This window comes from Castor canadensis, chromosome 4 (assembly GCF_047511655.1).
Source record: "Castor canadensis chromosome 4, mCasCan1.hap1v2, whole genome shotgun sequence".
Classification (NCBI taxonomy): domain Eukaryota; kingdom Metazoa; phylum Chordata; class Mammalia; order Rodentia; family Castoridae; genus Castor; species Castor canadensis.
In genome coordinates this window covers 127,796,864-127,821,577 of record NC_133389.1, presented here as the reverse complement: position 1 = coordinate 127,821,577, position 24,714 = coordinate 127,796,864, and the positions used below count along the sequence as shown (strand labels likewise).

At 38.4% G+C, this 24,714-nt stretch overlaps 1 protein-coding gene across 1 annotated transcript in view; it reads left to right on the top strand.

Annotated features, from left to right (window-relative positions):
• Positions 1–24,714, top strand: part of Chn1 (chimerin 1) — a 160,937-nt gene that overhangs the window by 28,331 nt on the left and 107,892 nt on the right. Inside the window, exons 2-3 of the mRNA XM_020168890.2 lie at positions 18,695–18,733; positions 23,170–23,225. Of these exons, the coding sequence (XP_020024479.1) occupies positions 18,695–18,733; positions 23,170–23,225 (95 nt within the window). The remainder of the gene's footprint in view (positions 1–18,694; positions 18,734–23,169; positions 23,226–24,714) is intronic.

Below are 24,714 nucleotides of genomic sequence, written 5' to 3'. Positions count from 1 at the left end.
GATTTCTGCCTTTCCTAAGAAAAATGTATTTTGTGTTAGACTTCCAGCAGCCTAAGTTGGTCTGCAGTGCTCTGTGGAATCTAAAACACTTAATTCTGCTTCATATGCACGTTTTCTGTTTATGACCTAGCAAAATGTCGAGTCACTATAGTTTTGCATACCATATGTTGAATCACGGGCTGTGGAGGGAAGAAGGCACGAAGATTGGACGACGGCCCATCCAGCTGTGGAAAATACCAGTGAACATAATCATTTATCATCATTTTTATATTAGGGACTTTTTAGCATCTCCCTCATCTGAAATTTTGCAAATATGCTTGTAAGTTCATTTTTTCCAATTTTGTGCGTACTAAGAAGTTATGTTTTTCTATTTTGGGTCTTCCAAATGCATAACTGAGTCAGGGTTTTTCCTATTTTGTCCTGATAGGGTTACATAGTTTTAACTCCTCACAAGCTAACCATCAGCCTCCACAGTGAGCACGTTACATGTGGGTGAGCACTCTGATAACTGGCTTGATGGCACCCTCCCTTCCTCCTAGGAGCGAGACCCTTTGTAGCATCTCACTGTGCTTTGTCTGCCCCACCTTCCATCAGTTGAATTCTGCATTGCACAAACTATGACTACTGCTCTGCCACCCACTTTGTCTTTTTTCCTTCCTCATGCTAGATTTTTTAAAAAATTTATCCCCAACAAAAGTGATTCATAGTTTAAATATTACAGGAAGTGGAAAATTCAAGATGCAGAAAGTATATCTGTATATTCTATTGGTTTTTTTTCCGCCCCCCAGCTTAGGAGAACTTGAAGTTGGGAAAAGATTGCTGTTCTTAACCTTGTGTTGGACTCCTTCATTCAATGTATGATTGAAGCCAGTCAGGATGAGGATGTTTCATGATATCACCCTGCTGTGGGCCTGAGAAGAGGCACTTCTTAGATTTGATAGATTTGATGAGGTGGCCACTCTCTTTGGACATGGCAACCAGAGAACATCCTAAAAATTTCATTAAAGGTTATGTTCAAACTTGTGTTACAAGGAAACCTGCAGAAGCAAGAATACTCTAATAGTATCAGTCATGATGAACCTGACTGAAGGGATACCAGCTTATCTCTACTGTCCTTGGAAGCTGGTCTTGAACTTTAGGGTATTTGTGTCCACTTTTTAGCCTAATGATGGACCCTTGGGACTGCACTTGAAATATTTTCTCAAATAGTAGCATATCTACCTGTGAGTAGTTGTCTTAGCCTTTCTTCTGCTCACATGAGCTTTCTTAGATTGTTTCCCTTCCATCACCAAGCTATTTGGTTTTATGTTTTTGCTTCTTCTTAAATGCCTTGATATTTTTAGATCTAGTCACCTGGCTTTGCACTGCTTGCTTTGCTTCTAACCTAGCATCTGTATTACCATATCCGATGCAGCTATGAGCATGAGACCTGGGCCACACGATCTGCGTTAAATACTGACTTTGCTGATGGAGACTTGTAATTGTTTTGTGTCTTGCTTTCTCAAGTGTTGGTTTTCTCATCTTGAAAATGATAATAACCTACTTCATATGATTGCTTTGAGGCATAAACAAAGTAAGAATAAAAGTACTTAACCAGGAATATTGCAAGTGTTTAGTTCTACAGAATTTATTAGGTCAAGTTACTGTTTTTGGAAGGCGGTTTTCAAACTTTCTAATCTTAAGACCCATTTACACTTTTTTTTTTTCCCTTGTGGGACTGGTATTTGAATTCAAGGCTTCATGCTTGCAAAGCAGGCACTCTGCCACTTGAGCCACACCTCCAGTCCATTTTGCTGTGATTATTTTGAAGATGGGGGTCTCAGGCTGTCCTGGATGGCCTCAAACTGTGAGCCTCCCAAGTAGATAGATGACAGGCATGAACCACCAGTGTCCAGCTCCATTTATATTCTTAAACATTATTGAGAACCCTATGGAGTATTTGTTTAAGTGGGTTATATGTATTACTGTTTAATATATCTTAAAAATTATCAGTTAATTAACTATTGCATGTTAGCATAACTAGCATTTTATGAAAATAACTTTTTAAGAAACAATGAGAAGAGTGGCATTATTTTATTTTTGCCAAGTCTTTAATATCTGACTTAAGAGAGCTTGGATCTTACATCTGTAGTCATCTTTTGCAATGTATTGTTTTCATTGGGGTATGTGAAGAACCTGTCTTACACAAATATGTTACATGCCAGTGTTGAGGGTCCTTGCCTTCACAGGCCAGAGAACTGGCTTGTGAGGCAGCTGAATGATGAGTCAAAGCTGGTATATAAAGTAGGATTTATTAGAGAGAAAGGAAAGGCTACAGCTAGAGAAGAGTAGTGGAGCCCGGAAGCCGGTGGCTCACTGCACAGGTGAAGGCTGGGGTTTTTATGGACGTTCTAACTCTGTGTTAGGTGGCTTTTTCTCATTGGCCATGGATTTGCGGGCTTTCTTAGGTGAACTGGTTTGGTTTGCACCTTCATTGGGGGAAGGAAAACAATCTTGAGAGCATTTTGCTCATCAGCCCTGTGGCAGATCTGTATCTCTCCTTTAGGATGCAGGAATGCAGGCCTCCATCTCCTCAGGATGCAGGAATATTGCTCTCCATGGGGGATGAGACACTCACTCATCTGCCTTAGGTTATCATACGCAACAAATACATTGTTGGAAAAAATGAAAGTAGTTTAATAATTACTTCAAATAGTTGCGGATATACTTAGATACTATACTAAGACTTGACAAGTAGTAGTTTCATAAAAGTCATTCACAGTGTAAACCCTGAGACTATACCTATGAACACTTTGTATACTCTTAACATTATGATTCATTTGGTCCGTCTTCTATCTGACTGGATCTTTTATCAATGTTGTATGATACTATTCTCGTGTAGTTCATTGCATTACACAAATCTTAATGTTAACAAATTTCAGTAGATGATGTATTTAAAAACCATACTCTTTTAATACTACCGATCTCATTGGCAAAGTCTGTATCAACAATCTCTCAGGCTCATGGTGGATAAAAGTTTCCCCAAATTCTAGTTTTCACTTGAGAGCTTGACTTTTATGACTGTCAATAAATACTGTCAGTTATTCTTGTTGAAGTGACAAGCTCACTTTGTTTATTTTTGAGAAAATATGTATCAGATGCCCACATGTGATTAGTCATGGTTTGCCAGTCATTCTTTAAAGTGAAGCAGGGCTTAGGAAGCATGCAGCTAGTGCAGCTCACAATCTAATGAGCTCACAGCGCTTTTCCTCAAAACCACCATTTTATTCAGTATGCAGTGGATGTACCTTATGCACTTCCCATTTCGTCACTTAGAATATTAAAAAGATGCATGCTCAAGGGCCAAGATTAATAAATTGTTTTTTACCGTCATTGAGGATATTCCTAGGTTGCTGAGGGGTTACAGTGAAGAATACAATGGCAGTTGATGGTTGGTGCCACTGCTTTGCTTTATGCTGAGGTGCCAGCAGTTTTGCTTACCATTGCTTTTACAGCATCATGCAAATGTCAATGCAGTGAAAACAGCAAATGATTTCTTAGTGTTACTGTGAAAATAGTTTTGATCTCAGTGAGGCCCTCCTCTCCTCAAAAAGGGTCTCGGTGACCCATAAAGGTCTGCAGATTCTACTGAGAACTGATGTTCTGGATCCTACAGACACAGCAATATGGAAAGAATCCCATGCTTACATTCTAGTGGAGCGAGATACACAACTCTGCATAAATGTGTTAAGTGTATAGAGTTGTAGACTGTGGTAAGTGTGAAGGAGAACACAAAGCATCAGCGAGTTTTGAACTTTTTAGATGGATGAAAGGGAAAGCCACTGAGTAATGAACTGAAGCAGGGGGAGACTGAGCCTTAGAGACATCTGGGTGGAGAACGTTCCAGACTGAGAAGCAGCTTGATGAATGTGTGTCTCACATATGTGATGGATGGCAAGGAGACCAAAGGGGCCAGAGAAGAGGCGGGGGGTAAGAGGAAGAGAAATAGATGAACTGTTGCACCAAAGGGAATAGGTCACCTAGGGTCTTGCAGGAAAATCATTGTATGCGCATGTTACTTGAACTTGTGAAAATGCAGATTCTGAGTGATACATGGGAGTCAGGTCTGCAATTCTGTATTTCCAACAGATTACCACATATTGCCAATATTGTGGTCCTCTTTGAATAGCAATCTTTGTTGGCAGCTGTAAAGAGTTTGGTTTTTATTCTGAGTGACCCAGGAAGCCATTAGAGAGATCCCAGTAGAAGAGTGGCATATTTGGATTTATGTTTGAACATGATCAGTCATAAATATTAATAATAGTAAGTCTAAAGTCTGTATCGAAAACCTTGGGGGCCAGATGTAGTTAGAATTCAGAGCTTCTGAGATTTTAGGAAGTTAATGTATTTTATATATGCGTGTAGTATACTTCATAACACCATCAGCAGTGTGTAAGGCATCACTCTGTAATCACACATTAATATTTTTGAAATGAAATAGTCACATTCAATAGAATAAAGACTCAATATTCTCACATCCATTGAGGTGAGGTTTTTGTAACCAAATGAGTTATAAAACGTTATTAAAATATTTTTGGGTTCACGTCAGACCAGGAGGGTTGGTTGCCAAATGAGTTACAAAAATACTTTGACTTTTTAGGCATTCAGATTTTATAATGGAGAAAACATGGTCTCTTGTTGCTGCTATACTTCCAGTTAGTTGCCCTTCCTGTGCTCACACTCCAGCAACTTCTTTAAGACAGTCAGTCCATTACGTGTTCATTGTTTGCCTTGTCGATGCAAGTGTCAGCCAGAGACACCATACTCCCGGTCTTTGATGCCCTGGTTTTCCTATCAAAGAAAGAAACACAGGCACCTATCATTTTGGAGCACAAGTTCTCCTTACCGTCTTGACAGTCTATGCTGTCATTTGTGCACCCAAATCATAGTTAATTAAAACATTAAGAGAAAGAATGGGCAAATGGAACTCCATGAAACTAAAAAGCTCTACACAGCAAAGGAAACCATCACCAGACTGAAGTGACAGTCTATAGAATGGGAGAAAATCATTGCCATCTGACAAGGAATTAATAACCAGAAATTATAGTGAGCTCAAAAACCTAAACTCAAAAGAATCAATGACCCAATAAAGAAATGGGCAAATGAACTGAACAGAGCTTCTTCAAAAGAAGAAGCACAAATGGCCAAAAAAAAAAAAAAAAAAAGCCAAACAGAAAACACCCACATGAAGAAATTCTCAATATCCTTAGTTGGAAATACAAATCAAAACCACATTAAGATTCCACCTCACTTCTGTTAGAATGACTGTCATTAAGACCAAAACAACAACAAATTTTATGGGGAAAAGGAACCCTCATACACTGCTGATGGGAAGATAAATTAGTGCAGTCACTATGGGAAACTGTATGTATGGTCCTCAAAAAACTAAAAATAGAACTGCCATATAATCTAGTAATACCATTCCTATAGAGATATACCTGGAGGAATGTGAGTCAGGTTATAATAAAAACGTCTACATACCCATGCTTATTGCAGCACTATTCACAATAGCTAAGCTATGGAAGCAGCCAAGATGCCCCACAACTGATAGAAGGATTAAGAAAATGTGGAATATATATATTCCATACACATGTACACACAATGAACAATTATTCAGCAATAAAGAATGAACTTTTGTCATTTATAGGTAAACAGATGGAAATGGGAAACTTCAGTTAAGTGAAGTAAGCCAGGTTCAAAGAGATAAAGGTTGCATGTTTTCTTTCATATGGGGAAGATAGATCCAAATACAAATACAAACATTATCACATACGTATACACACAGAAACAGAACATGTTTCCAATAGTGGGACTATTGGCGGAGACTAGGGAGGAGGGATATAAAAAGAGACTGATAGTGAATAATATTGAAATATATTACATCTATGTTGGAACAAGTCATAACGAAACACACTGAGAACTGTTGAACAATACGGGGTAGGAGGGACAGGGTAAGGAAGAGTAATAGAGGGGATTAGACTGATTAAAATAAATTTATAGGTAAAATACCAAGGCAAAACTCCACTGAACAATGAACAGACACCTAATGAAGACAGGACTATAGAACAGGTCATGTTAAGGGAAGAGTGCTAGTGGGAGGAGGAGAGTGAATGAAGAGGATAAAGGAGGGTGAATATGGGTGATGTATTTTTTATACATGTATGCATATGGAACATTGAAACCTGTCAAAGTCATTTAAGAAGCAGGGAAAGAGAACAATGGAGGGAATGAACCAAACCAGAGTGTATATATGGAAATGTCACAACAAAACCCCCTGAACAAGTATTATAAACTAATAAAAACATTTTTAAAAGAAAGCGAAAAAATTAAAAGAAAAAAACCCATGGTGAGCATTTTATTATATTTTGGGATATAAACTTAGCAGGGACTTAGAATTATCCACTCTGCTTATTTGTGGTTGACACAATATTACTTCCATATCTGACATTGCCTTCTTTCTTATCCCTGCAAGCTGCTTTATTCCACATTTGGCCCTGCAGCTTGTAATTTAAAACAAACTTCTCTATGTTTTTCAAAATTGACTTTTTTTCCCTTAGTGAAGAGATGTTTAGATGAAAGCAAATGCATTTGGAAATTATCATAAGATGAAGAATGCGTGGTCTTTTCGCACCTCAGTTACCTGTGATATCAAAGTGCTAGTAATCGAGCCTTATTCTTCCCTCTCTCCAGAGAATTTCACGTAAGGGGTAGTATATCTTATTTTCCTGGGCACTGTTCTCTTTAAAGTTGAAAACAATGTAAGGAAGACTTTGAAAGGTAGTTGTTTTAATGTTTGCTGGAAAAATGACATACTGGCTCTCATCACTGGGGAGTCTTGTCCACGAGTCTGTGTCAAATAATCACACATGTTGTAATAAGCACATTGCTCTGCCCACTCCTAGGTGGGAGGGGATAGTGGTAGATTCATCTTCCAAGGACTTGCAAGGGTCCAGATGGGTCATTGCTACAAAACTATGCTGGAGTGTGGGAAAAGCATGAGTTAGTAATGATTTGTTCCAAAGGATGAAGAAGAAGATTGTCTGCTATTTTTCCATTAAAAAAGAACAAGAAGATACCTATGGTGTCTGCTGAAGGAGGTGAGGGCATTTGAGATAACTGAGTTACAGCTCTTACATAACTAGCTAGAAAGATCCCCAGTAAGAGTATGGTTTTAGCTGGTAGTTTTCTGGAACTTTTATTTATAAAAAGTAGATGTTTGGTGAAGAGTGTGCATGAAATTAAACTTTTAATTTTCAAGTGTTGTGGATAGTTACAAGTCTAAGCTGTGTTTGAAAAATGTGTTCATCAGGTGTCTTTGTATTATAAACTATACATAACATGGTATTTTCTTCTAAGGCTGAATTATAAGGACTTCATAAAATTACTTATTGCATTTTAATTTTAGACATGTGTGATGTAGAGGAGTTTTGCATATTTGCTCTTTTCTGGGGTAGAGGGTTTCAGAAAGTGCATTATCTTGTTACCGACCACCTGGCTGGGATTGTTTTGCTCTACCTGGATAAGAATGGTGGGTAGGCAAGGAGAAGCTCTTCTATGTTGGTAATTCCAGGCCTTGGTGGTTTTTGTAATCCTGGGCTTCTGGCAACAGTGAGTGCTGTAGCAGACCACAGCAAGCAGCAGGCCAGAGCCTAACACTAGACGTCTAGTGTCTGTCTAGTGTTAGGCTCTTGCCTGGGCTTTGGGTGCTAGGACCCACATCTCTACAGTGACAAGCATTATAGCTCTCTGGTCTAGGACCACAGATCCTCAGGCCGTTACGTGGCAGCTAGTGGTACAACGTGTCTGGGCTTCCTCTAGCCACAGAACCCACATTTTATCTTTACTGACTCTTTTTGTCGTCCTTTCTTTAGACTCAGCTCTCCACCCTTTTCTTGCCTTCTCTCTACCTCTGCCATACTGTCCCTTGTTGTCTCTGCTGCTTCTGCTCCCTATCCTTTTTGCCTTGGTTGCTGTCACCACTGCTGCCCCTAGCTCTGCCACTGCCTCTGCTGCTGGGGAGGTGGCTGCCTTTGTTGCTGCTGCCAGCTCTGCCACTGCCAGGGTGGCAGCTACCTGTACCACTGTCACCACTGTTGCCATCAGGGCTATGACTGCTGCTGCCGCCTCTTCTGTCTTTGTGTTACCAACTCAACCCTCTACTAATGATGCAGATCAAAAGCAGGATAAAAAGAAAAAGAGCACCTGAGAAGCCTTTACTGGGCATGCTGTTGCAAAGCCAAGGGCACCATAGATGGGTGTCTGCTGGCTGACGCACAAAGTGGGCTGAGCAACCTGCTTTTATAGCCGGGAAGCACGTACTGACCATGACTGTCCCTTCGTGAACTGAAGGACTGTGTTTACGTCAGTCACAGACCTTTTGTTGTGTTACCAGAAGTGTTCACCCTCTGGCCTGGGTGGTAATGGCTTCTGTGTCATCTAGAGTTCGCCAAGGCTTATGATGGCAGAAGTTCCCATGTAGCTGGGACACTGCCTTTAGGAGCCAGAATTGTGCTTCGGTAGCAAGCTGCCATGCCTGTCATGTCACTTCCTCACAGTGTCCTGGGAGGGTCAGAGCAGCCAGTGCTGGCACGAAGGCATTTGAACTGTCTGCTGGCTGCTTGACTGGTAGCCCTAGGCTCGTTGTACCCAGCACACCAAGGAAGGGCCCAGCAGCTGTCAACCAGGAAGTCATCTGGCCCCAGCCCCTAGCAAGGTAGCTTATTTAAAGGAAAAACAAACACTTAGAGGGATGTCTACTCTATAGGCTTATCATTATTATTATGATTTAGCAGCATTTGTCAGTGCTTTTGACAGTTTCTCCGGTGCCCCGGGGATTGGTGGGTCCCTCTAATCTGTTTCAGTGTAATTAAAGGTGATTTTTTTTTTTTTTCTTATCCAACAAAATCCAAATGGGAGCTAGTTAGGAATGCTGAAATGTTATTGAGAGACTTGGGAGGAGCCAAGTTTTTGTGGTACTGGGATTTAATCTCAGGCATTGTTCTTGCTAGACAGGTGCTCTGTCACTTGAGCCACAACCCCAGCCCTTCTTTGCTTTAGTTATTTTTCAGGTAGAGTCTTGTGTTTTTTGCTTGGGCCAGCCTCAGACTATGATCCTCCTACCTACAGCCTTCCATGTAACTGGGATCACAGACATACACTGCCATACCTGGCTTAATTATTGAGATGGTGTCTTGCTAACTTTTTGCCCAGGATGGCATTGAAGTGCATTACTCCAAATCTCCTCCTGAATAACTGGAATTACAGGCACAAGCCACCGTGCCAGCTAAATCTCTTGTTGAAGTTCCCCTTTAAAAAACCCTGTGGGTAAGTGGGACTGTCTGAGGACTTTTGTAAATACGCCAATATGTTGGAGTAAACATCATTAGAAGTTACCAAATTCTTTAAGGAAAAAATCTCAGAGGTGACTTGTCTGAAAAATGAGCCCCCTTGCCTTTGGAATGAGTTGTTTGACCCAGTTCATTTGCATTGCTTTCTGTTTCCAAGAGTGCAGTGAAAAGACTTGAGTGAGCAGAAGGACTTTGTGTGTGTTGTCTGTTTGTTAGGTCTGCCAAGCTGGGGAGAGGAAGCTTTGCTGAAAGCAAGGCCTTGAATAAAAGGACAAACCTGACTTTTAAGAAAGAAATTTCTGAGTCGGCTTGGGTTGCATTTCAGTGGCTTGCTTGACCAGGCCGTGGACCCATGGTGGAGAGTCGTTTCTGGAGATTTTTCATGTAGTGATGTGGGAGCGCTGTGGTTGCTCAGTCTCGGAAGTTTTCCTTGTGTATCAACAGTTCCTGGTCACTGCTCTTGGAAGAATTAAGCATGATTATCTTTGATTTTAAAAATAGTTTCTTTGTGTTGTAGTTGAATTGTGACACATCAGTTCTCAACTTGGAACAGTTTAAAATGACTTTGTTGCTTCTAAGGGTGAATGTAACTGACCTGATTTGACCATGACTTTGTAGGGTGAATTTTAATTATTTCCATCAGAATGTCTTCTTTCCACATTTTGAATCATTTTCTAGAAAAAAGATTAGTCAAGATGTGAACTACCTAGAGACATAGCAAGTACTTTTTTTCTTGTTTTCTCCTCACTTTTGAATTGTGTATGTTCTTAACGGACTTTTAATTACCATGAAATTTTTGTTTCCTAAGAAACATTTCTTGAAGAGTAAGGAACTTGATTACTTTCTTTGTGACTCTGTCAACTATTAACAATAGTACTTGTTTGATACTTATTATTTATATGTCCTCATTCCTATAAAAGATCACCATGTAGTTAGCCTGTGGTCATAAGCATGTCATTATTTGGCAAGTCCAAATTTGAAATGGCAGCAGGTGGCTATTGTTCATTAATGCTTTGCATTTTTAGATTAAAGCAGTATGAGGAATCTGGTCAGTTGGTTGAAAGGTGAGTCTTCATTGGAAGGAAAGAAATGCTTTTGTTGTAAGTATATTTTTACAGAAGTCAAATTGTTAATTTTCAAGCCAAAGGCAAATGGAGATCAGTATGTTTTATATACAGTTAATGGAGATCATTAGTGTAAACTTCACTTAAAATGCAGCATAGTCTTTTGGGGAAGATCTGTCCTGTTGTTAAAAGTTATAATGGGCTGGTGGAGTAGTTCAGGCAGTGCAGCAATTGCCTACCAAGTCCTATTGTTAAAAGTTATAATGGGCTGGTGGAGTAGTTCAGGCAGTGCAGCAATTGCCTACCAAGCCTAAGGTCCTGAGTTCAAACCCCAGTACTGCCCTCTCCCCCCAAAAACCAACTAAAAATTATAAAAGCCTTTGGTTTGAGCCTAAAATGATGAACAGCTTAAATTTAACATTCTAATCTGTTCTACAATGAACTACTTAATTTTTAAAATAAAAGTTAAGTAGGTTTAAGCTTCTCCAGAGGAGTGTTGTTCTAAACCAAAGAAAATGTAAGACATACATATATATAGTTACATATGTACCTGTGTATATAAATATACATGTTTATATATATGTATATAAATATATGTTTGCACATACATATACATACAGAGTTATATGTAATAATGAAATAATTTTCATCTAAGTCAGTCTTCTCTTTTTTTTGGTGGTAATGGGGTTTGAACTCAGGGCCTTGTAATTGTCAGGCAGGATCTCTGCCTCTTGTGCCACGCCTCCAGGCCATTTTGCATTAGTAATTTTTCAGAGAGGGTCTTGTTCTTATGACCAGGTCAACCTGTTTATTCCTGTGTATCTGGGATGATAGGTGCTCACCCTGCTTTTTACTGGTTGAGATGAGGTACTGCTAACCTTTTGCCTAAGTTGGCTCAAATTGTGATCCTCCTGATTGCAGACTGGCTAGTCAAGTGCTTCACCACTTGAGCCTACCTTATTATTCTACACATAGGGTCTCACATTTTTGCCTGGGGCCAGCCTTGGACCTCAATCCTCCCATCTCTGCCTCTCTTGTAGCTGGAGTTATAAGTGTAACCCACCATACCTGGCTTGTTCCTTGAGATAGGGTATCACTAACTTTTTCCCTTGGCTGGCCTTGAACTGCCATCCTCCTGTTTCCACCTCTGAAGTAGGTGGGACTACAGGAGTGAGACATTGTGCCTCGCCCAGGGTCAGTCATTTTTAACACCATCCATAAGTGAACTGGATGTTAATAGGGTCTAATTTGAGAGAGTGTAAAGATTTATTCAATAAAATAATGTTTTAATCTGAAAATTGAGAAATTGGGAGATTTATAAGTAGTTTTAATCTGGTCATCAATAAATGAACACTTTTTTGTTGTTGTTGTTGTTTTTTTCAGGGGGTAATACTGGGCTATGAAGTCAGGCCTTATATTTGCTAGGCAGGCACTCTTCTACTTGATCCATGGTCCCTGTGCTTTTGACTTTTTCAAATAAGGTCTTGGGTTTATGCCCTGATTGTGATCCTTCTATTTGTGCTTCCTGTGTAGCAGGGGTGACAGGTGCTTGGCACCACGTTTAGCTTTATTTGTTGAGATGGGGTCTCACGAACTTTTTTATTAGGATGGCCTTGAACTGCTGTCCTCCAGATCTCTGCCTCCTGAGTAGCTGGGACTACAGGTGGATGATCCCACTGCACCCAGAAATAAATGAACATTTTTGGCTCAGTGGGTAGAGCACCTGCCTAGGAAGTGCGAGTAGCACCAAAAAAGAAAAGAAAAAAATACTTTTGAATACTTCCTAAGTAGGTTTTACCCCGAGTTGTAAAATTATGTATCAAAGGTATCATCCTAGATATGTTTAACTATAGATTTTTTTTAACTATTATCTAAAGGCACAGAAAAGTATCTTGAAATTTTTACTGCTTAAAGGAAAAGTGGATTTAGTAAAGATATTAATGTGCAGAGAAAAAACACAAAAGATTATATGCACCAAAGCGTGTAACACTAAATTTTGCTAAGAACTGTATTGTTGAGTTTAAAAAGCTAAGAAAATTGTAATTATTTTTCATAACCATGATAGAATATTTAAAAACATGTTTAGATAAGATTTTTTTGACTCTGCAGTTCTAGCAGTTAACCAAAAGTGAAAGAAAATTTAATTAAGTAACTGTTTTCTTTTCCCTGATATATGCCTGGCATTTAGGAGCTCCTGTTAGAACAGGGAGTCCCAGGGGAACTCGGACCCAGGAGGAAGGTGGTGCTTTGCTAGATGTAGGTCTGCCACTAAGCTATGGCCATCTTCCATCCTCACACTGGGGAGATAAGTTCTTCCTAGGTGCTCAGGAGTCCACACAAAACAGTGAGAACCGCCTGTGGAACTTGTTAAAGGAGACTTTCTGCATGTTTCTTCTATGCTTTCCTCACCTTACAAATAATTAATTTACACATTTTTCTTTTTAATGGTTTTTTTTCAGTTAGCACATCATAATATATTCATTGTTTAATTTTCTAAAACATACATTGATATTATTCTAAATTACCATTAGAGAAACCTTTCTCTTTCTGGTTCTGGAAAAAAATGATGCCCAAGGCACAGAGTGTCCTCTGTGACTGACAGGTTAGCTCCCCTGTGGTTATGGACAGTTTCTTTTTGACCTCCCCTGGGTGGAAGAACTGAGAAGACAGCCACCTAGAACATTGTTTATGCCAGGCAGGAGGCTGAGATCAGGAGACTGCACCTGATCTTTGCCCAGCAAGTGCAAAGCCCCAGGTTCAAACCCCCAGTAGTGCCAGAACAAACCATACAAACCCATTGTCTGGGAACCTGGACAAGAGAATGAGAAAGACTGATTTGGAAATCACTACTGATACTGTTTAGCATCTATCTTTCTAGTTCTTTTATCCTCCCCCTTCTTGCCCTTTACCCTCATATGTATGTATGTCTGTATGTATATATGTATGCATGTCTGTGTGCCTATGTGTATTTCTGTATATATTCATGCACACACTTACACCTTTTCTTTCATTTACTAAAATATGAAAAAGTCATTTATGAAGCTGTACTGTGCATACTAATTCACTTGGTCTTTATTTTCAATATTGTTTATTGATTTCATCTTTTTCTTTCATTTTCACGAGTTTATTTGTTCAAACTTTTGCCCTGTGTGACAGAGGGGAATGTCTCAAACAGACCCTGCCTCCTTAGGTCCCCTTTGAGAGACGTGAAATTCCTCCACATTCCCAGGCCTCGCCTGACACCTTACTTTGAGTTCATTACTTTGTCCTGGAGTGGGATGGTAATTCATGGTGGTTTTGAGTTGTATTTCCCTAATAGCAAGCGATGGTGGGTGCCTTTCATGTCTCTGGTGCCCATTTATTTGTCTTTTTGAGAAATGTCTATTTAGGACTGTTGCCATTTTTACATTGGGTTATTTGTTTTTTTGCTATTGAGTTTTAGAGCTCCTTCTGTATTCTGGATGTTAACCCCTTGTGAGGCATAGAGTTTGCAAACACTTCCTACATTCTGTAGATTGTCTCTTATTTTTACTTATTCTCTCCAATACCAGGGTGTAAGGTTGTTTTAAGAGCCGTTCCTGAGTTATATGGTGTCTGGTTCCAAGCTATTCAACTTTCCCCTCCCAGTGTCTGAAATCTTCCATCCTGAGGAAGTGGCACCTGCCTTTTGCCTATGAAGGGAACTGTTCAAACAGCTCTACTCTAAACAGAAAGATTCATGGTCTAAGGTCCCTCCCACCTAAGCACAAGAAAGACTGTCATGTTTTTAAGTGTTTTCATTCAGAGAGCAACTTGGTTAACTTCTGCCTTGGATACATGTTCCATATTTTTAAAGACTTATGGTATATATCACAGTTGTGCTCTAGAGAGGTTGTGCCAGTTTGTATTTCCACCAGCAAAAAAAAAAAAAAAAGATTGTTAGGGAAGGACTTGAACCCAGGGCCTTATGCATGCTAGACAAGTGTTCTACCACTGAGTGACATACCCAGAGGAAAAGACTCTCAGCACCTAAATCATGCCCTTGAATTTCATTAAGGATTAGAATTGTTTTAATATTGAAAGAAACTGGACTGGTGGAATGGCTCAAATGGTAAAGTGCCTACCTAGCAAGTGTAAAGCCCTGAGTTCAAACACCAGTACCATCAAAAAAAAAAAAACAAAGCCTTTCTCCTGATATTTCTTGGTTATTTGCTAAATACTAATTTTATTGAGCCACATGTTTGTGATTTGAGGTATCTTGAACAGTGTCTTCACTAATAGAGTAGGTGCATAAGGAAGTACAAAATAAAGAGAATACAGGGTTAAAATTGTTACCAATGGCTGGTGGCTAATACTGTGTTTTTCAGTTTACTTTTGGTGATGGTAGGAAAGACTGCTTACTTATTAAAGGTCTCCTAAGTGCAAGAGGTTTAACACGATACATAAAATTCTTAATTCCATCCTCATAGCAAATCTGTTGTTACCGTTCCATTTAAAGTGATTTGTTATTTCATTTAATAATTAAAAGAAATTAAAGTCCAGGTAGTAAGCTTTCCGGAGTCACTCAGCAATATTGCTGTTCCCCCTGAGAAATCCCTCTCTAGCACTAGTACACAGTTCCCCAGAGTCAAGACTTTTTTGAGTATTAGACTATTTCTCTTTTACCTTTTCCAAAGGCAAAGTGTTCTCCTCACTGTGTATAGGTGTGGGATTTGCACAGGATCTATAGAGTTAGGACCAATTACAAAGTTAGAGGGCACAGTCCCCATGACTTCTTCACTTCTGATACCAACTGCAAAGTGGGGAGGGGCTGGGCTCAGTCTACCCTCAGAGTCTCTCACTCACTAGAAGGGCTCAGCAGAACTCACTAAACATTCTTTTGTTACAGAGAAAGGACACAGATTAAGTTCAGCCCAAGGAAGAGGCACATATGGCAGGCTGAAAAGAAATATGGAAGTGGTACTTCCTTGTCCTCTGTCTGTGGAGTCAGGATACATACGCTTCCTGCATTTATGTTGACAGTACACATGGAACACCTCCAACCAGAGGAGCTCTTCCAAGCTGCTACTGGGGCTTTATTACATAACCTGATTGATTAGTTGCCCTCCTGATTGATCACCTTTTACTACCCAAAAGCCCCATCGCTAGCCAGATCATCTCTGGGAGCTAAGGACTAGGCAAGACCTCCTCTGTTGCATGGCTAAATTCTTCTCTACCCAGGGTTCGAGGTCTGGCTGAGTGCATACTCCCTTCCTGGCCCCATATGGTGGTGTCTTCCGCATGGTGGATCACTTGTTTGTCATTCAGAGGCTAAGACACACATTGACTGTAGGTGAACATCAAGAGTGAATTTGCAGTCTTCCTGTTTAAACAAATCATACTTCTTAGTGTTGAGTAACAATATAGCAGTAGTCTATATCATCAGTGAAATCATAAAATGATTTGAATGCATACAGGCAAAATTTTCCTAGTATTAAAAAATAAAAATGAATTAATTATGATACACAAAGTTCAATACAATAATTCCCCACAGCATAGGTACGCACACCATCCCAGCAGACAATATGCATGTATTTCTATGGCTATCACTGCATTAAGGTCATGTTTCATCTTAACCTTATCATCACTAGGCAAGTTCGCCTGAATTGTTGGGTTACCTAATTGTTCAATATTTACAGTCAGGCTTCATATTCACAGATTTCATATTTGCAGATTTTCCTGTTCTTGACACTGATTTGCAACCCCGAAACAAATATTCATCTGTGAATATTTAGAGCAGTAAAAAATGAGTGCAATGCCCTGCCCTTCCCAGCTGTGGTCAAAACAAGGTTTACTTCCCTGTTTGAGCTTTTTTTCTATAAAATACCCTTTTCGAGGTCCATTTAGTGGAATTTTTTTTCACTTTAGTTGGTAATTTTGCTGTTTAAAACGGCTCTCCCCAGAACAGTGGTACATTCCCATCTGGTGTTCCTGAGTGCAAGGAGGCTATGATGAAGCCCCCAGAGAGAATACCTATTAAATAAGCTTCTCACAGGCATGTGCTTTTGGCTGTGAATTCAGTGTTTAATGAATGAACTAAATATGGTATCTCTAAAGCAAGGTTATGTACTGATTGGTCATGAAAATTCTGTGACCAGAGACACACAGGAACCTGTTTCCTAAGAGCGATCATTCAGTGTTTATATCTACTACAAATAATGACATCAACTATATTATTCATGTAATTTTTATTCCCTTTTTTGGTGGTACTGGGCTTTGAATTCAAAGCTTCTCACTTGAGTAGGCAGGCACTCTAGTGCTTGGGCCACGCCTCCAGTCCTTTTTGCTCTGGTTTTGAGACAGTGTCTCCCTTTTCCCCCAGCTGGCCTAGACTGTGATCCTCCTATTTACACTTCCCATAGCTGGGATGACAGGCACGCACCACCATGCCCAAGTTTTTCTATCGAGATGTGGTCTTAAAAACTTTTTGACCTGGGCTGGGCTAGAACCATGATCCTCCTGATCTCAGCCCCCCTCATAGCTGGGATGGCAATTGTACACCACCCTGCTGAGATTTTGGTTGAGATGGGATTTCGCAAACTTTTTGCCCCATCTGGCCTCAAACTGCGATCCTCCTGACCTCAGCTTACCAAATGGCTAGAACTGCACCACAGCGCCCAACGTTTTAATTTATTCTTTAACCAAACACTTAAACAATTCTCCTGGATGAAAAGCAACTTCCAAGTGTCTTAGAATTTTCCTTTATGTTCTTATGCCATTATTAGCCCTACTGTGTCACTTTAACTCAGTTTTTGTTTGGTATTTAGCACATAATAAATGAAGTATGAGATTGCATTTTAAAGCTTGGGCTTTGAGGACTGAATGTTTTGATTCTCTGACACTCTGTTTGAGCTTCAGGTTCAGCTTCTTAATAAACTTCAAGGATTTTTCTTGCCTCCTTGAGACCAAGATTTCTAGGACCACATTTCCTAATTTTTTTTTTTATTGTTGCGCTAGGGTACATTGTAGCATTTACAAAGGTTCTTACAGTGTATCAAATATATCAGTTGAATTTACTTCCTCCATCATTTTTCTTTATCCTTCCCCCCATTCCTGGAATAGTTTGAATAGGTCTCATTTTCCCATTTGCATACATGTATACATAGTATTTGCACCATATTCACCCTCCTACACCCTTTCCCTGCCACCTTCCCCCCATTGGTGCCACCTCCCAGACAGGAACTGTTTGCTCTCCTGTTCTTCAATTTTGTGTTATTTTGTGTGTCGGGGTGGGGGGAAGGTGGCACTGGGGTTTGAACTCAGGGCCTCACGTTTGCTAGGTAGGTAGTTTCCCCACTTGAGCCAGTTTACCAGTGCCCAATTTTGTAAAACAACAACAATAAAAAAGGCATTTTTGCTTAAGATAGATACACAGGGAGTTTCCTTGTGACATTTCCATGTATATATGTATTATACTAATGGGTTCATTTCAGATGACCCCGGAGCCACGTGGTGTGGCTGGGCCACCCTTCCTGCTCCAAAAACATTATGTGTCTGCTGATCTGGCTACGTGGGCTTGCAGAACACTTGGGTGGCAGATAATTCCTGATTGCTCCATACACGGCCCCACACCTTCCTTTTAGTTCCTCCATCGCTCTCCTCTGATATGTTTGTCTTTCCATCTCCTTCCACTGCCTTGTCACTGAAGCGTAGAGAGGGAAATGGACTAGAGGAGCAGGTGCTCCATCCTGTTTTTTTGTGGTCTCCTGGGCACTCCTCTGTGGAAGAGTTCTCAGTTCCTGGTTCTGATTGTCTGGGATGTCTGAGGACTAGGATCTGTACCAAAACCAGCTCCACAGGAACCCCCAAGTATGATGGGGAGATAGAAAAATACTCGGTGCTCCTGGAGAAAAAAATTATCTGGTCAGTTGGACTGGAAAAGAAAAACTCCAGTGACTTCAAGGATCTTTCAGTGAAATAATCACTGAGCAAGGACTTTATTGACTATTACTCAGTGGCTGTAAGAATCCAGTACCAGATGTAAAGATTAATCACAATGTTTTTTACATGATACAGAGTTAAGTAAATACAGTCGCTTTGTTGAACATCTTTGTAAAACTGTATTTTAAGAAAATAAGGACTAAGACTAAAAAACCATTAGATGCCATTTGGTAACTAGCTCTGGGACAAATAGAACTCAATGTGTTTGTGTGTGTAATGAATTAATGATTAAAATGTCTTATTTAAAATGTATATATTCACTAATGTTGATGTTTATTCTTTCAGATACAGATGAATATAGACCTCCTGTTTGGAAATCTTACTGTAAGTACGCAAATTTAATTGTGTGGGATATAGTACTTCATAAGTAATATAAAAATATTGAGATCATTAGATACAAAGTTTAGCTTTGTGCCTATTATTGAGAAATTTATTCACAACAAAGTTTCAGAATAGCATAAAAGATGTAATTGCAATGAAACAAGTGTTTCCTTACTTTCGATATGGTCTGGAATACAGCTCATCTTCTGAGCCTGCAGAACTGAATGTAGTGGAATTCAAGAGGGCTTGTTTGGAATGCAAGGAGAAGCCAAGAATTCAAGCCGCCTAGTTACTCTGATCTTGATTCTTTACATGACAAAAGGAATATGTAAATGATGATAAGTCGGGACACTATCTTCATAGAAAAATGAGTGAAAGGAAGAATAAAGTGATTTTCTTTTTAAAATAATTGCCTTGCCAAAATATAAAAGGGTATTTTTCATATGGTGCTTCTCATTGAAAGGCTTTGCTTGTCTATAGAGTTGAGTAAGGAACCTGAGAAACTTGTACTTAAATACAGATTGTTAACATTTTCATAAGATGGAGCATTACTCTAGATTTTGATATTTGTAAATTGCTAAAATTTGCTGACTGAAAGAGTAATAATTCAAGTTCTCATTTGTTTATGTTCCAAGAACAACAATTTTATTTTAATAGGTTGCCACTTTGGGTTAATTATAATAAATAAAATACTGTCATTAGATTTCTCCCTCCCTTACCTGGAACCCATCCATTCCCCCCACCCCCGGGAGTAAAGTTCTAGCAATGTGTAAAATTGACTAATGTTCTTTGCCTCTTAAAGACTTTATCTTATAATTTCATTGACTGGAAACTTCTTTAAAATTATCTGCATTTTCTGATTGTCAGTTTATCTTTGTCCTCATTGTTCCGATTTGTACGTGTCCTGCACATTTTTAATGTAAGACTATCTATGAAGTCTCAGACTTTTACTGAGTTTGTGGTGATTTTAATAACCCAGTGAAGAATTGACTAATAAATGACATATATGCAATTTGCATCTTTTCTATCTTTATGTTTTGTGGTAGCTACCATTTTGTCTTAAAAAGTGACTTTTTTTTTAAGTGATAATTCCTTTAACTGAGTTTTATAGTTTTTTAAATGATTTTAATGTCTGCACTTGCCCCCATCATCTCCATAGTAGAAATATGGAGGAAATTACCAGTTTATTAGAAGTTTTCTCTCTCAAATGAAAAAACTCAGAAGTTTCATTTGAGGAAATTTTATAGTTATAGACAAGTGGAAATGTCCTGTTTTAAAGTCAGCTATATGAAATTTTCTTATAAAACCATGACTTTTATCTTTCAAGATTTGAAAATGGTCAAATTTTAATAATTAGAAAACATAAAATTGCATTCTAACCATGAATCATTATGATCATAAAATTTTACAATGTTTGACACAATTCTGATCCTAGAAAAAATGTGATTAGGTTGAATCTGCTCCTTTGTGTTTGTTACCCTCACACAGCTACGGAGCTTGCTATAAAAATCTCATATTTTTTGATAGTACCTTAAGTTCATCTGTTCAGGAGTCTTTACATTGTAGTAGAAAAAAATTGAAAGACTGACAAGCCTGTTAACCCCTTATGTTATCAGTAGACACTGTAATTTTAAATAACTGAGGCATTGTCCAGTACTCTTAATAATTAATCGTTTAATTCTGAGGCTAGATAATACACATATATGGTTAGAATTGATAATTGACAATAAATTCTGAAAGTTTTGGGAACAATAAATGGTAATGCATTCAGCATCTTTTCTGTGATACGACCTAAATTTAACTATTTAAAAAAAATTTTTCAAAATGGTAGTAAAAGTTGAAATGGGTTGAATTTTTTTAAAAAAATCAAGTGTCAGTCCATCTAAGGAGTTATACATAAAATGAAAACTATTCAAGAAGTTCTGATTGTTGACTTTTATTCTGTGTTACATCTATAAAACTATAGGGGATGACTTAATTTTAATGTCAGAAGTTGCTGTATATTCGTTTTTTGGGTTTTTGTTTTGGGCATGGTGGGATCTGAACATCTTTTCATAGTGTGATTCTGTAAGAAGTTTATTTTTACTGTGATTCTTTAAGAAAGTTATTTTACCAAGGCTGCTGTGTGTTTTCTGCTTTGGTTCAGTTGAGCTTATAAAAACATAGTCCTAAAGCATTACAAATATCAACCAGTAGGGAAATAGAATTATCAAGATGTCTAAGTTGAGGTGTCTTCTTAAACAAATACAGTTTTATTACTTTTCAGTTCAAGTTGGTATTAAATCAGGAGTCCTACATGTAATAAATTAGGCAGGCCAGCCAGGTGTGGGGGTGGAAAGGCTGCACAGTCTGTAGGGAGGAGCTAAGAATCAGCTCCCTTCCTTGTCATGTAAGACTGAGGTTTAGAGAGAAGCTGGGATTTTCTTTTGCTTTTGTTAAGTCTCTTAATTCTTAAGTGTTATAAACAAACAAATTTAAAACCAAACAAAGCAACAAAATTATAGCTTCAAGGTACCAATTTATTATCTCTGAACTTAATTAGCAATATTTCTAGGGACTGAGAATTTCATTAATAATCATAAGTTTTGACACTTCTAACGTGATTGAAAATCCTCAATTTAGATAATAATTTTTGACAATTTAATGGTTGTGCTAGTGTAAACTCACCTAAGCTCCAGTTGAAGTGATCAGAAATTCCAAGCTAAGGGAGAAGTGCCTGAATTAAATAGACTTTACTGCTACGCATAATTTTTAGTGGCCTTTCTAAAAAAGTGAGTCTTTCTAAAAGTGAGTCTCACTTTGCTATATTTGGTCCTAAAATATCCACTGGCGTCCCTTTTATATATTATTTGCTAAAAATGAATCCTAAAAATAACTAACCCCATTGGTAGCTAATCAGGAGGTGTTCCTCTCCAGGAAAAAGAATTGTATACCCTTTGGGGCAATTAGAAGGATGGAAAGAAATTGAAAAGTAAACAACTTTATATGGTTTAATGTTATGAAAAAACTATATGCCTTGAAACTAATGAAAAGAAAGGGTGAGGCCTGGTTCACCTCTTATGTGACAATGTTGTCATCTCTTTTCATACTGGCTGTCTTAAGATTTGCTTACTTGATAGGCAAATGCTTACAATAGTTACTACAGAACTACTGTAGTATTTGGTACTACTAATTCTCACAACAAAATAGGACTATCTAAAACTATTTTGCAGTATGGGATTTGAACTCAGGGCCTTGTGCTTGACAGGGAAGCACTCTACTACTTGAGCCACTCCCCAGCCCTATAACTACTTTAACATACTCTTGCAGAAATTTTTGCAACCACATGAAAAAAGGCAAAGGAATACATTTTGTAGTAGAATTTCAGACATTACTAAGGAAGCATACGGAATTTTGTTCTTTTTTTTAAAAAAACAGTAAAGCTGCATCTTCTCAGTAGCTTTTCAATTATAGCACTGTAATTAGCAATAAAGAACAGTGATGTATATCTGCATATGTTCTCAGTATGTGTATTGTTTATGACTATACACATATGTACTAACCTAATTAATATAGTACATAGTCTGTTTATATTTTATGCATGTTCCCATGATACATATGACTGAGTATGGTCAGAGATGGAACCTGTATAATAATACCCAGTTGAAATGAGTCATACATTATTTGCCTGTCCCATATGTCTGGATAAGTTTAATGTTACATTAACAAAACATGTTGAGATGTAACTAGAGTGTTAATTTCATTTCATTACATGTAACTATTTAGAAATTGAAAACAGATACCTCAAGAGAGAGACATTCTTACACACTTTCTCTGACAGTCTCTGGTCTGATTGATTTTTTTCTTATTTTCAGACACAATGTCCGAAGTAAGGCTGGAAGGGAGGTCATAGTATTGACGAAATTGTCATTAGTCTGTTTTCAGGCACCCTAAAGATTACCTACTGCTTCTTTCTTTTACTATATCACTCTAGTTGAACAGTTCATAACTGCCTCAGGAATTTTGCTTTTAGGGGAGATTATATTTGAAGGTAGATGTTTGCAATTGAAAGACAGCATATGTCTTAACTTCTAGCCTGTAAATCTTCAGTTTAGGTTCATGTTTGACACTTACAGTGTGCTTTAAAGTACACATGTCTAGCCATTATTGGTTTATATCAGAAACATGCTTAAATACACCCACACAAAGTAGGGAAGAAAAATGACCAAGTGTAGAGCATAGAGCTCAGAACACAGCACTGACTTGTCATAAGGCCAAAAGACATTTGTGTGGATTACCATCTTTCTGTTTGTGCTTGCTCCTAAGCTTTCACTAAATTTAATTCAATTAAATCTTTTTTGTTTATAACAAATAGGACCATAAAAGTTTTCTTGTGAGAATAAAAAGTTTATGGTTGTACCTGAGGGAAACTGACACCTTTCATTTCTCCCTTCTCACAGTGTATCAGCTGCAGCAGGAAGCCCCTCACCCTCGAAGGATCACCTGCACTTGCCAGGTGGGTGTGAAGCACCTTTACAACAAATCACTCGCAACCATCTGTTTGCCAAATCCTGACCTTCTTCAACGCCTGGTTACTTGTGGGGTTAACCATTCCTCACGTTGGTGTCATCAGATTGTCATGTGAATACAGTTTTCCTAATAGTCTTCTCACTCGACATACACGCTATGGAGTATGACATTGTAGTTTTAAGTAATGCTAGTGTTCTTTTCAGTTAATTTGCACATAGCTCTTAACATTTTTCATGTTTTTAATAAATTTATTTATTTGGTGGTACTAAGTTTGATCTCAGGGCCTTACACTTGTCAGGCAGACACTACCACATGAGCCACATCTCCATCCTTTTTGCTTTATTAGTTTTTCAAATAGGGTCTCCATCCTCTTAGTTACACCTCCCTCTTAGCCGGGATGATAGGGCTTAACACCATGCCCATCCTATTAGTTGAGGTGGGATCTCACCAACGTCTTGCCAGGGCTGGCCTTGGACTACAGCATTTGACATTTATTCTTTTACTTTTTTAAAATGAAATTTGAAGGTATTCTTTTAGGAATACTAAATTATTTTTTTCTACTGAAAGAAACATTTAAGTCATGATTTTAAAAAATGAACAAAAAGACATGGATAATTCACTAAACAAGGATATTACATATAATAATATATGAAAAGCTCTTTAGTTTCACTGATAATAAAAAAAGTGCAAATTAAAGCACACGGAGAGACCATTTTTATCTTTCAGACTGGCAAAAGTTCAAAAGCTTAGCATATGCTTAATTGACCAGCCTGTGAGGAAACAGGAACTCTGGGAATGTGAACTGAGAATTTTGTAGTATTTTAGCAAAACTATGCTTAAGTAACCCTTTGACCTATTACTTCAGATTCTAGATACTTGCATTGATGAACTGCCTGTTAAACATGGAAGAACATATGTGTTTGAAGTTTCCATTGTAGGAATATTAGTAATAGCAGAATATAGGAGAAATGAATGTGCACAAGAGGCTGATAGAACACTGAAAAGAATAAGGACTAGTTCAGTGAATCAATATGGAATTATTTCCAGATACAAAATGTACATGTGTGGGCAAAGTATTGTCCTTTTCTGTAAGAAAGAATGGAAAATACATAAATATAGCTTGGCTGAGCATGGTGGCTTATGCTGGAGGTCCCAGCAACACAGGAAGCAAAGGTAGGAGGATTCACCAGTCCATGCAAAGTGCAAGTTCCTGCTTGAAAAGCAAACTAAGAGCAAAAGGACTTGCCTAACAAGCAAGAGGCTCTGAGTTCGGTCCCCAATACTGCAAAAAAAAAAAATTTTTTTTAAATGCATCTTAATTCTGCAAAAGAGAAACTCAGGATTAACCAGAGACCAGCTCAGTGGAATAGTCTTTATAAGGAGAGAAGAGGAGCACTGTGGGAAGGCTTAGGGAGGGGAGTGAGACTTCTGAGGCTATGCCTTGGATATGTAGTTAGGACTTTTGAGCTTTATAA